At 41.0% G+C, this 14,199-nt stretch overlaps 1 protein-coding gene across 1 annotated transcript in view; it reads left to right on the forward strand.

Annotated features, from left to right (window-relative positions):
• The window catches only part of ZC3HAV1 (zinc finger CCCH-type containing, antiviral 1), a 55,600-nt gene extending 43,662 nt beyond the window's left edge, over window positions 1-11,938 (forward strand). Inside the window, exons 9-13 of the mRNA XM_020878271.2 lie at window positions 2,331-2,433; window positions 4,316-4,406; window positions 5,980-6,110; window positions 6,486-6,616; window positions 8,603-11,938. Of these exons, the coding sequence (XP_020733930.2) occupies window positions 2,331-2,433; window positions 4,316-4,406; window positions 5,980-6,110; window positions 6,486-6,616; window positions 8,603-8,865 (719 nt within the window). The 3' untranslated portion in view covers window positions 8,866-11,938. The remainder of the gene's footprint in view (window positions 1-2,330; window positions 2,434-4,315; window positions 4,407-5,979; window positions 6,111-6,485; window positions 6,617-8,602) is intronic.
• Window positions 11,939-14,199: the final 2,261 nt, after the last annotated feature.

The following is a 14,199-nucleotide window of genomic DNA, read 5'->3' on the forward strand; positions in this document are numbered from 1 at the left end:
AGATGCTTTGAAAGAGATGAAGGAGACTTTTTCAGCTCCTTGACATTCCCAGGTGGTACCCGAGATTTGGACCCTGTACCAATTACTGTGTTAAGTCACGTAACTTTTCATACCTTTTCTTTTTTTCTGGCTGTACCATGTGGGATGTGGGAGCTTAGCTCCCTAGTTAGGGATTGAACTTGTGCCCCACGCATTGGAAGTGCAGAGTCTTAACCACTGGACCATCAGGGAAGACCCCAAGTCACATAGCTTTGAGGGAGCATTATACTAACTACAGTGGAAAGCATCCTGGCAGTACATATCAAGAGATATTAAAATATGCTTACTATTTTATTCTCAGGAATCTTTCTAAGGAAATAATTCACAACAAGGAAAAAAATAAGCTATAGACATAAAGGTCTTTATTAAAGCCTCCTTATAGTACTAAATAGGAATAGCCTGTGTACCAGTAGGATTGTGACTGAATACATTAAAGTATTACATTTCAGTGGAGTATTAGGTAGTTGTTAAAAATTATGATTGTGAAAACTGTGCCTTAAAAGCAAAATTTGATACTGTTAAATGAAGAAGGCCAAACCCCAAGTTTATGTTTCTGTAATTAAAACAGAAATGAATATTTTTTCAGGAATGAATTTTTTAAAAATTTAATGTGTGTGGTACGTGCAACAATGTGTGCATATGGACCAAGACTAGAAAGCAATAGACGAAAATAAAAATTTCTTCTATTGGGTGGTCAAATTAAAAATGGACTTAAATTAAAATTTTTTGCAGTGGTATTCTATTGTTCTGACTGTTTAAAAAGGTGGTGGAGAGATGAAAACCAATATATCTTGTTCCTGAATCTGGAGAAATTTTAATCCCATATATTTGTTCCCTTGGTTCATAGAAGCCAGTCCAGAGAAGTTTTCAGTGTTCCAGCCTATTTCCTTTCTATTTCTAATATGCTGTTTGTTCATTAAACTAATATTTGAGCTGTGTTGCCAGGCACTAATCTGAATGCTGGCAAACCAGGCACCTTCTGAAAATAATAACAGCTTCATACAAGATGAAGCAATGTGATGAATCCCCAAGAGAATGGAGGGCTTGTGGGAGGGTGCCTGCTTTTATCTCAGGAGGACACTTTGGAAGGGAGTGGGCAGCCCATGCATGTGAAGGAGGTGTGTAAGAACTGAGAGTAGACATTGAAACTTAAATACTTTACAAGCTGGAAACGTCCAGAAGGTTTTGAGCAGAGTTGAGGCAGGATCTGAGTGTTCTTTTCCTTGTTGTTTGTTTTGTTGATGTGGATGTAAACCTATGGTGAGGCATAATTGGTACAATCAGGTATATCCATTTAAAGTGTCTAGTTGGATGAGTACTGACAAATGCATGCAGCTGCTATCCTAATCAAGATCTAGAACATTCCCATCAATCCAGAAAGTTTTCTCATGCTCCTTTGTAGTCAGTCTCCCCTCTGTAGCCAATTTACTTTCTGTCATTATAATTTAATTTAATCTATTCTAGAACTTCATATAATAGAACTTTGTGATGTGTACTTTTCATATGGCTGACTCCTCTCAGAATACCGTTTTTCACTCATCTATATTATTGCATGTAAAGTGGTCCTTTTTCATAGCTGAGTAATCTTCCATTGCATGGATATACCATAGTTTGTTTAACCACTCACCTGTTGATGGATATTTGGATTGTTTTCACATTTTGCTTATTATAATAATGCTACTAGGCACAGTGAAATGTAAATCTTTGTGTGGATGTAGATTTCTCTTGGATAAATACTAAGAAGTGGATTTGTTGGATTGTATAGGTAGTGTATGTTTAGCTTGGTAAGAAGCTTCCAAATTCTTTTCCAAAGTGGTTGTGCCATTATATACTTTTACTAGCAATGTATGATGATTTACTTTTTAAAGAACTCATGCTGCAGTGTAGACCCAGGTGTACAACCTGTTAAAAACAACATTTCACATTTGAGGTAGGAAAGTATATAGCTACCATGTTCCAACCCATAATCACTGATGCCTGGTTGAGGACAGTGGTCATGGGTGATGTAATCTGGCTGCCCTAGTTCTCTTTCCCACCTGACTTTGATTGAAAGATTTGATTAATTGCAATTTGCTCATTTACCTCTTTGTTTTCTGGGTCTTATACTAAGGCCAGTGAAGGATATTCATTTTTATCATGAGCAGTTTCCATCTAAAAGGATTTTCTTGATTCATGCATGTATAGTTGAGTCATGAATATTAGCTATGTTAGTAGTCTCTGAAAAATAATGATAAATCATTTCCTAGGACCAATTCATGATTTGTGTTTTCTCCTTGTTTTTCTGTCTAAAGGGATGATTCAGACAAACATAGTTTCCAAGACCCAAAAGGATGTCATAAGAAGGCCAACGTTTGTGTCTTACTGGGATGTGGAGCAGGCGAAACTCGGACAAGAGTGAGTGTCTGAACACTGCTTGCTGGCACACATAGCGATGTTCAAGTCACTCCTGAATCTGGACCCTGGTTTCTGAAATGTTCATGCTCACATACACTGCAATTTCCTTTTGCTTTGACTATGAGTAAGGTACTGGCTAAGTAGTACAGTGTGACTAAAAGCATTCTAGAGTAGGAAGTTTGTCTTTCCCTTAGGTTCATGAGGGACTTTGAGCAGACCTCTTACTCTGGGCTGTTTCCTCAGCTGAGAATGGCTGGCTGTGCCTAGGAAAGAATCAGATGCACCGTTAACTGTGTTTTTGTTCTGCTCTGGGTTCTTCTGAGTATCTTTAGTTTTGTGGAATGGATTTACAGGGGGTGGGAGGTTGAGGGAGAAATGGAGAGAAAAAGGGGATGTAGCAGCTGCCTAGTAAAGCCTTTGAGGAAAGATAAAGTTGATGAAAATGGACTTTTTGAAGGAAATTTTGTTATAAGGGATTCAGTGTGACAGCTCTGTCTGCTCATGAAATCCAGTCAAAAACTACATTGCTGGGACTTCTCTGGGGGTCCAGTGGCTAAGACTTATGCTCCCACTGCAGGGACCTCGGTTTGATCCCTGGTCTGGGGACTAGATCCCACATGCCACAGCTAAAAATCCTGCATGCCGCGACTATTTGGTGCAGCCAAATAAATGTAAAGTTAAATGAACTGAGAAAACTGTTTGTGGGTGGTTGTGGAAAGAAGTAGCTTGAATACAATACTTTGGCCACCTGATTCGAAGAACTGACTCATTGGAAAAGATCAAGATTCTGGGAAAGATTGAAGGCAGGAGGAGAAGGTGACAACAGAGGATGAGATGGTTGATGGCATCACCGACTCCATGGATGTGAGTTTGAGCAAGCTTCGGGAGTTGGTGATGGACAGGGCAGCCTGGCATGCTGCAGTCCGTGGGTCACAAAGAGTCAGACATGACTGAACTGAACTGAGCTTAAATCCCGCTATCACATACCCAGAGGAGACACATGGCTTTAGGATAGAATAAAGGCTGTGAGTGCTACTCTGAACAATCTGAAGAGAAGTGAATGATAGCATTTTTGATGAGCACCTTACAACATATTACTTGAGTCTGTTTTGCACTATACCAGTACAGTATGATGGAGAAGGCAATGGCAACCCACTCCAGTGTTCCTGCCTGGAGAATCCCGGGGACGGAGGAGCCTGGTGGGCTGCCGTCTGTGCAGTCACACAGAGTTGGACACACTGAAGTGACTTAGTAATAGCAGCAGCAGCAGCAGCAGGACAGTATGAAAATCAGAGCTTAACATATAAATTGGGACCAGCTTCTTTCATTCCAAAAGAATTTTCATTTTATGAAAGGAGGTTTTTAAAGAGTTTTTTTCCTTAAAGCATTTTTTAAAATGTAATTTTCTCATAATGGAAAATATCAAACTTAAAGAAAATTATGTGATAAACCCCTATGTACATGTTAGGGGTTTTCTATTTCAGGGTGGAGAACCCTCAAATGTATGGTTCCTCTGAATACAGTTCATACAGGAAAGACAGGATTCTTTTCCCTATACCACTAAAGTATTTAAATATTTATCATTTGGCAAAGAAGCTGTAAGACAAACTTTACTTTTTTTTAAATATTACTTTTTGGCTATGCCTCAGGGCATATGGGATCTTAGTTCTCCCACCAGGGATCAAACCCATGTCCCCCTTGTATTGGAAGCATGGATTCCTAACCACTGGACCACCAGGGAAGTCCCCTAGCCTTACTTAACGCTAACACATTAGGACTTAGAAAATTTCCAGAGGAACCTCAGCTTAATCGAAGCACAGAAAATCACTTGGGTGTGTCAAACAGGGAGCCAGATGAATTTCTTTCTCTCTCTTGTTTCTAGCCATCCGCAGGGGCAGACCTCGTCAGAACCTTACATCAAGATATATCTTCCCAAACCGGACACAAGCGTCTCATTCTCAAATGACTTTGAGGTACTGGCTTTTTACTTTGTAGTGGGTGAATTGTTTAAAGATGGAACAAAGTACTTCGCTACAAATGTGTGTAGTTGAATGAATGAATGAGAGAAAGAAGTGAATGAATCACTTCTGCAAAACTCTTGAAACAAGATTCAAAGGCTAACATCCAAATGGTGACTGTGTCATGTACCACTTTTCCCAAAGGAGAAGGGCACCTCATTGTTTCCAGAGTTCTGGCACACACGATCGCCTTGGGACAGATGCTCATGACAAACTTGTAAAATAGATATTTGCTTCTCTACCTTACAGACGAGCAAACTGGAACTCACAGTAAGAGCAACTTGTCCATTAATTGGAGTTAAAAAACAGGTTTCTATGGCACTCAAAGTGGGCCTCAGCTCATCACCGTACCTGGTTGGGGCAACTCTTTTTTAAAACATTTTATTTAGTTATTTATTTTTGGCTGTACTGGGTCTTTGTTGTTAGTTTTCTCTAGTTGTGGCAAGCAGGGGCTAATCTCTAGTTGTGGTACACAAGCTTCTCATTGCAGTGGCCTTCTCTTGTTGCAGAACATGGGCTCTAGGGCATGCAGGCTTCAGTAGTTGCAGCACACGAGTTCAGTAGTTGTGGTGCCCGGACTTAGTTGCCCTGCAGCATGTGGAATCTTTCTGGACCAGGGATTGAACCCATATCCCCTGCATTGGCAGGTGGATTGTTAACCACAGGATCACCAGGGAAGTCCTGGGGCAAGATTCTTCCTGGATCATTTCGCCACATCAGAGGCTAGCTTCGGGTGCAGGCAACTCTGCTTGGGTTCCTTGGGTACCTGCATTGCTTCTCCCCCTGCACTGCTTTAAACAAAGAACTCACCAGGTCACTGGACTGAATCACACACCTGGGGGTTGGGGAGGGGAGGAGCGTGTGCTCCGTTTGCCTTCAGGCAATGCTCTGTTAGCCTTGGACAGAGGGGCTCTGGGCCATCTAGTTCATCACTGGAATAAACTATCAGATGTGGAAACTCTAAGCCAGCTTATCCTACTTGATGTCAGAGGCCTGGCAAGGATACTCCATGGCATAGATGGCCACACATATGGACATGTGCTGTGCTAAGTCGCTTCAGTCGTGTCCGACTCTTTTCGACCCTATGGACTATAGCCCTCCAGTCTCCTCTGTCCATGCGATTCTCCAGGAAAGAATACTGGAGTGGGTTGCCATGCCCTCCACTAGGCGATCTTTCTGACCCAGGGATCGAACTCCCAGTCTCTTGGATCTCCTGAATTGGCAGGCAGGTTCTTTACCACTAGCACCACCTGGGAAGCCCACAGAGGGACATGATGTGAAAGTGAAAGTTGCTCAGTCGTGTTTGACTCTTTGTGACCCCATGGACTATACAGTCCATGGAATTCTCCAGGCCAGAAGACTGGAGTGGGGAGCCGTTCCCTTCCCCAGGGGATCTTCCCAACCCAGGGATCGAACCCAGATCTCCCGCATTGCAGGCAGAGTCTTTACCAGTTGAGCCACAAGGGAAGCCCCATCATGCCTTAAATATTTCCTGCTTCACATTTACATATTTTTTAATTTCTTTCAGTTGATTGAAATCCATAACAATACTCCAGAATATGTTGAAGTAAGTGATCATTTTAAAGCTTCCATGAGAAATTTCAGGATTGAAAAGATAAAGAAGGTCCAGAACCTACAGCTCTTGAAGGCTTTTGAAAGGTGAGTGGCCACCTTATCAGGCTTCCCTTGACATAAAGTTTGAAAGGATTAGTGAAGACCTGTCTTTGAAGATTTATATTCACTTTTTCATTGTAGTGGTCAACAGTTTCTTCAGTCTGTAGTTGTGTTTTTATAGTGTAAGCTCAAACGTCTCTCTTTCAGTTTTAGCTTTACAATTAATGCTTTCATGTGTCTGTCATTTAAAAGTTTGTATGTATTTATTTTTTTATAACTATTGCCTTAATGTTAGTAGCTCCATTCTGAAAGCTGATGGAATACAATTTTAAGATAACTAGACTTTAGTTGGGATTTACATTATTAACTGGAGTGGGTGAGGAATGTTCTCCGTGTTAAGTCTCATGTTTTCCATATTAGCAAGAAAAAGGAGATGAAGAGAGACGAGCAAATCCTATTTTGTGCAGCAAGACGCAGCAATGTGATGTCTATCTGTAAGAATAATTTTGACTGGCTCTCACATGGAAGTCATGATGCCAAATATGGAAAAGGTTTGTATGGAATAGAGAAACTTAACTAGTAGAGCCAACACTCAGCTCTACTATACACGATCCTATTATGAGATATATGTAATTATTTTGTATTAACCAGCACCTCCAGGCTTTTGCATTCCTGGAGAAAAATATGCTCATGTTAATCTGAAATTTCCAAATTAGAGTGGGAAATCACTGTGGGACTTGATTCCTGCACTTTAGCCCTGCTTCCTTCCTGTCTTCTGTGTTTTATGGGAAGGGTGGAGTGCAGAGACCAGAGCACCTCATATATCTTGCAGAGTCTTCCCTCTTGTTGATGACTTTGTCTACCATTGCTACTCAGTTCCGGCCATGGCTCTTCTTGACCTATGTCCATCCCTTCTCTTGCCACTGATGGGTTCTAATCAAAGATGGAGATGAGGTCTTTTCCCATCACAGGCCATGCTGGTTACACCAAATCTTTTCAGCTCCTTCTTTTTGTTCCTAAATTTCTTCATGCAACTCAAAATCCAGAAACCCAACCAAACAAAAACCAAAGAATCACTCACCTTAAGGCAACAAGTAATAGTTTATCAATTTCAATTAATTTTTGCACAGAATATCAGATTTTGCAATATAGACTCCTTTCCTTCAAAGGGCAGAAAGACATTTGCTGTTGTTCAGTTGCTAAGTCATGTCCAATTCTTTGCAACCGCATGGACCAAAGCATGTCTGGCTCCTCTATCCTCACTGTCTCCTGAAATCTGCTCACACTCATGTCTATTGAGTCGGTGATGTCATCCAATCATCTCATCCTCTGTCGCCCCATTCTTCTCCCTTCAGTCTTTCCCAGCATCAGGGCCTTTTCCAATGAGTCAGAGCTTCACATCAGGTGGCCAAAGTAGTAGAGCTTCAGCTTCAGCATCAGTCCTTTCAACGAATTTTCAGGGTTGATTTCCTTTAGAATTGATTGGTTTGCTTTCCTTGCAGTCCAAGGGACTCTCAAGAGTTTTCTACAGCACCACAATTGGAAAGCATCAATTCTTCAGTGCTCAGGCTTTTTTGTGGTCCAACTCTCACATCTATACATGACTACTGGAAAAACCATAGTTTTGATTATATGGACCTTTGTCAGCCAAGTGCTATCTTTGCTTTTTAGTGTGCTTTCTAGGTCTGTTATAGTTTTTCTTCCAAGGAGCAAGCGTCTTTTAATTTAATGGCTGTAGTCACCATCTACAGTGATTTTGGAGCCCAAGAAAATAAAATCTGTTACTGTTTCTTTTTCCCCATCTATTTGCCATGAAGTGATGGGACCAGATGCCGTGATCTTAGTTTTTTGAATGTTGAGCTTTAAGGCAGCTTTTCCACTCTCCTCTTTCACCCTTGTCAAGAGGTTATTTTGTTCCCTTGGCAATAATAAAAATAGGAAATTTTGTCAGGAAATGGTTGTTGCTCTGGTGAGTGTGGTGATATCATTGATTATCAGAGGTTGTCTTGTAGTTGAGGACGATAGATTGAGTGTCTGACCAGTTCTGCCAGGGTCAACTGTTGGCTCACGTCACATCTCTCATCTCTCCCTTTTCCTTTCCCCAGGACCTTCCCACAGTAGTAAATGTGTTTCTTCCTTAAATTGTACACAATATAAAATGGCCTCTGTTGGAGTATCTTTGGTTTATTAGTTACAACTCAACTTGCTTGCATGAACTGGACCACTGTGATATCAACAGTTGGTCATTCTACCCAGTGGCTCAACACTGTACCTGTGAATTCTGCAGAGTTGCAAATGTTTCTGTTAATTCAGTAACAGAATTAATTCAGGTTAGTTAATTCAGGTTATACACTGTATTCAAGTGTACTTGCATAATAAAAATTTTCCTAAGTACAAAGAAAAGTTATTAGTATCAGTAAGGTATTGCTGACATATACTTGGTCAATGCCTGTCACCTGATTATGTGTAAATAATCTTATAAATTACATACCTTCTTTTATAATAATTCTTAACCTTTTTCTTCTGATTATTTCTAGGAATCTACTTCACAAAAGATGCCATTAGTTCCCATAAAAATTGCCCGTTTGATTCCAAAAACATCGTTATGTTTGTAGCCCGAGTCCTGGTTGGAAATTTCATTGAAGGCCATATGAGTTACCAGAATCCCCCTCCGCGGTATGACAGCTGTGTGGATACAAGATTGAATCCCTCTGTTTTTGTCATCTTTCAGAAAGATCAGATTTACCCAGAATATGTGATTGAATATACCGAAACAGAGAAACCCTGCGTGATTAGTTAGAAATGATGGCTACAGCGTCATAAAGGATGCCATAACCACTCTGTTCACTTACTGAACCCAATCTCCCAGAAGGATAATAGTTAAACTTACGTCTTCTCTCCTCTAAATGCCTTGGATTAGTGGTTCCCAAACTTTGCTGCACATTTGAATCATCTGGTAAGCGTTAAACAACTCCACTGTCCAGGGGACTTCCCTGGTGATCCAGTGGTTAAGACTCCGCACTCCCAATGTAGGGGGCACAGGTTCAATCCCTGAACTAAGATCTGGCATGCTGCACAGTGCATGCAGCCTTTAAAACAAAAATTCCGATGTCCAGATTACACCCCACTCCAACTAGATCACTTTTTTGGGGTTGACAGCCAAGAAGATGATTGAAATGTGTCATAAGTTTGGGAATCACTCATTACCTTAGATGTAACTGGTCAAGACTCACTTCTACAGCTTCTGTTAATGCAGCAACCTTTCTCCCCCAACTACTCTTAGTTGATTGCATGATTTGGTTTTGTTTTGGTTAAATTAAAAGAAAATTTATTTGGGAAATTTAAGTGAAATCTAAAAATTCCTATTGAAATAAGGATATAAGACAGTACAGCCTTGGAAAATTGTGGAAAGCTGGGGGAAAATACATAGGAATATAGTTGCAGGGGGAGGAAATGTAAGGGCAATTTAAATGCTAGCAAGATATAACTGCAGTACTGTACCTTATCTCTGTGGTGAAACTGATTTGAGGGCATGCATTTCTTTATCTCTACGTTTATTTAGGGTACTCCATCCAAGTTGACGCTTTATGAAATGCAATAAAAAGAGCTGCTAAGTATGGCTCAGAGCGCAGCAACCAACTGTAATTAACTGCCCATTTGGGCAAAGTAGACATTTATATTCTAACTAACAGAGAAGGCTTTTTTTCAGGTCAGACATACATGAAGTGCTGGTATTTTGGGTGGACCGAGTTGCAGTAACCAGATTCACACAATCACGACTGATAAATCCGAGTGCTGTTGTAGTCGTTCGCTATGTTAGTTGAGGCTCACCAAGCAATTAGGGCCATTCTACTAAAGGATGGGCCCCCTAAGGAGGTGAGGTTAGTTTCCTAGGGAGACAGAATCAGAACGAAGGGAACAGTGCCGCAAACAAGCCTTGCGCCTGCGAGGGGCTTCTTTTTCTAAATATAACAGATTGTGTGGAATTGTAGCACAATCAGTTTTTAGAGCAGCTGAGGTACCTGGACCAAGAGTTCCTTTCTTATTATGAATGTGGGTTTTCCTTCCAATTTTCAACATTCCATACCAGTCGCCAACATTTCATGTTATAATTACTTCCAGCAGATACGTTATAAAAATTAATTAGCATTAGGGTTGATTTTATATTAGGTTTTAGATCGGTGCAAAGATCTCTACAACTCTCTGACTTAAAAGGGCTCCAACAGGGACTTACTTCCCTGGCAGTGCAAAGGTTACGGCTTCAAGCTTCCACTGCATGGGGCACGGGTTCAAACCCTGGTCAGGAAACCAAGATCCCACATGCCATGTGGCCTGGCCAAAAAAAGTTAAAAAACCTTAAAAAAAAAAAAAAAAAGGAAATCTACAGATTGTCGAATTGGAGAAAATGAGGAAGTACTATATTCTTGCAGGCGAGCTGTAGGTCATACACGAATGTCTAGTGAGACATTCTACATTCGTATAGGGTGCAGAGTAATTCCTTATTGTGAGCAGCTGCCCAGTACTGCCAGATAGTCAGCATACTTGGCTCTCACATACTACATGCCAGTATCGCCCTCCCCCATTATGATGGCAGCCACAAACCTTATCAGATCTATTCACCATTTTCAGAGCAAGTAATTTGTATGATAACATTCCCTTTGCTGTCCTGAGATGATTTAAATACTACGATCTACATGAATTTTTTTCTTAAGAAATCAATTTATTGCCCTCACTATTATAATGGAGAAACAGAAGGCAAGAAGTTTGTAATAATGATAAAATGAATATCAATATGTAAATGCTCCAGATGACCACGCTATAGGACATCATGAAATAGATATTTATTTCTACTGAAAATGAACAGGTTTGGATTTAAGAGTCGACTGGAGGCTACTTTCTATAAAGAAGTACTGGAAAGATTAGAAGTATAGGTGACACCAGAATGAAAACCAGTATTAGGGTAAGTCATAACAGGCCATATACCTTTTCTGCATGTAGTTAGGGGAAGAACGAAATTATCTTAATTGAAATAAGTTTAGCAGGACAAGACAAATGACAGATTGTCTAAGAGGAAAACAAGAATTATATTCTCTCAGGCGAGCTGTAGGTCCTACATAAGTGTCTAGTAGGACCTTAAAAAGTCGTATAGAGTACCGAATAAGTCTTCTTTGTATGGGACTAACCCATACACCATAGGGACATCTCTTATCCCTAGCCGGATCCACCCAATGCCAGTAAAAGTCCGCAATTATTACAAAACCAACAACCCATCAATTTCCAAAAGACCACAATGAGACTCACTCAGTTAATATCTAGCATCTTTAGATTAGCTTACTAGCCTTCATAAGGAGTCCTCCTATAGATTAAATTGGATGCTTGCCTCCCAAATCCCTGGTTTTTAAAACACTTTGCATCTTGCTTTGATCATTTTTTTTTCCATTTATTTTTATTAGTTGGAGGCTAATTACTTTACATCATTACAGTAGTTTTTGTCATACATTGAAATGAATTAGCCATGGATTTACATGTATTCCCCATCCCAGTCCCCCCTCCCACCTCCCTCTCCACCCGATCCCTCTGGGTCTTCCCAGTGCACCAGGCCCGAGCACTTGTCTCATGTACCCAACCTGGGCTGGTTATCTGTTTAACCCTAGATAATATACATGTTTCAATGCTGTTCTCTTGAAACATCCCACTCTCCCAGAGTCATTTTTAGCACCTGTCTGACTTAAAGTTGTCCGCTTTTCGCATTAGAGTGTAAGCTCCATGAGAGCCGAGTCAACCTGTCCTGTTCACTGTACCACGCATACCCAGCTGAGTGCTTGATACACTGGATAAATTTTGTTGAATAAAGCTCAGCTTCTTATAATTCAGCAGCTGAATTGTATTTCTTCTTGTTCTCCTCCCAGCTCCATTTGAGATTGTCTAATACAAGGAAATAAATATTAATTTTGGCTCCACTGCGTGTACTTGCTCTATTTCCAGGTATCTCCTAAAATGTAATCACCTGCAGACACCTGTTTTTTCAGTGGGGGGGTAAAGGATGTGTGTTGCCCCTTCCAGCTTCATCATTCCAGGACTCAATGACCAAGGAGCCTTTAGCACACTGCCAGGGGAAGACTGGGTGGTGGTGATGGAGAAGCCTGCAGTGGGTTGGTACATCTTGTTTAGGGGAGAGGGAGACAGTGGGAACTGCTGACACCCCTTAGGAGTGGGAACAGGGCCAGTGGGAGGCAGCTAAAAATGTAAATGATCAGCAGAGTTGTCCAATTAGTAACGCCTTCAAAAGTCCTTCTCCACTTTTTTTTTTTTAAGGAAGGAGTATTTGTATTTATTTTGGTGGCACTGGGTCTTTGTTACTGTGTGTGTGCCTTCTCTAGTTGCAGAAATCGTGGGCGTCTCATCACATTGGCTTCTCTTGTTTCAGAGCACCAGCTGTAGGTGCATGGGCTTAGTTGCCCCAGGGCATGTGAAATCTTCCTGGACCAGGGATCCAACCCATGTGCCCTGCATTGGCAGGCAGTTTCTAGGGCTTCCCAGGTGGCGCTAGTGGTAAAGAACCTGCCTGCCAATGCGGGAGACAAAAGAGACATGGGTTCGATCCCTAGAGAAGGAAATGGCAACCCACTCCAGTATTCTTGCCTGGAGAATCCCATGGATAGAGGAGCCTGGCGGGCTGCAGTCCAAGGGGTCGCAAAGAGTCGGACACGACTGAAGTGACTTAGCACTAGCACTTCCTAACTGCCAGGAAGTCCCACCCATTTGTTTTTAATCACAAAGCTTTGGATGGAGACAGAGAACATCTATATGGCAGCACGTGCTGCTCACTTGTGTCTGACTCTTTGTGACCCCATGGACTGTAGCTTGCCAGGCTTCTCTATCCATGGGATTTCTCCAGCCTAGAATACTGGAGTGGGTTGCAACTTGCTCCTCCAGGGGATCTTCCCAACTCAGGGACTGAACCCGCATCTTCTACACTGGCAGGCTGATTCTTTACCACTGAGCCACCTGGGAAATACGGTAGCATTCAGTTCAGTTCAGTTCACTTGCTCAGTCGTGTCCGACTCTTTGCGACCCCATGAACTGCAGCATGCCAGGCCTCCCTGTCCATCACCAACTCCCGGCGTTTACCCAAATTCATATCCATAGATATGATTAAAGTGAAGGTAAAACTGCCATTTGATTTGGACGTTAATGGAAATAAAATAATATATAGCCAACCCATCGCTGTTAAAGTGCCCACACTAGAATATATAGAAGTGATATCAAACCAAGCAAATGTTTTGAGTTTTTTCATTTAGATGTATGTTTTATTTATTTATTTGTCATAGCAGGCTCTCAATTTTTCAGAAATGTTTGATGTTGCTACTCCCCAAGGTTCGATCCTCCCACCTCTGCTTTTCTTTATTTGTGCTGAATGAGCTTATCAACTGTCAAAGCTCCAATTTCCTTATACTCTGATGACACTCAAATCAATATTCTCTTCAATCTTTCTTAAGCTCTTGACCTGTAAATTCAACTGCCCACTGAGCATCTTGCCATGGACCATCCACTGCAAACTCAACACAATAAAAATTAAGATAATAATCCCTCCGCTGTTTCTCTTCTGTTTTTTTCTTAATCCTGTCTTGGTTTTCTAGAAATCCATTCTTTATTACCGGTAGAGATCTTTCCAAAACATCTATCCCACATTAGAAGTGTTCAGGAAAATGACAGGTACTTTTGTTAATTATGAAAATAATGTTAGGATTATGTAGGGAAATCTACCATTTTTAAAAGTCATGCCTAACGAAATATTTAGGATTGAAATATCTAGAAATATCTACAAATTGAAACTTACAAATTCTCAGCCAAAACAATCAGGCACATAAAATAGGACAAAGTGTTGAGATTTTATAACTTGAGGAAATCGATATATATGGGTGCTTATTTCACTATCTTCTAATTTCCTGCTTGAAAAATTGTCTACTACTAATTAAAAAAAAAACACCTATCCTGGGACTTCCCTGGTGGTATAGGGTTTAAGAATCTGCCTGCCAGTGCAGGGGACAATGGTTGGATCCCTGATCTGAGAAGATTCCACTTGCCAAAAAGCAACTAACCACATGTGCCACAACTACTGAGCCTGTGTGCT

Source organism: Odocoileus virginianus, chromosome 1, assembly GCF_023699985.2.
Source record: "Odocoileus virginianus isolate 20LAN1187 ecotype Illinois chromosome 1, Ovbor_1.2, whole genome shotgun sequence".
NCBI lineage: Eukaryota > Metazoa > Chordata > Mammalia > Artiodactyla > Cervidae > Odocoileus > Odocoileus virginianus.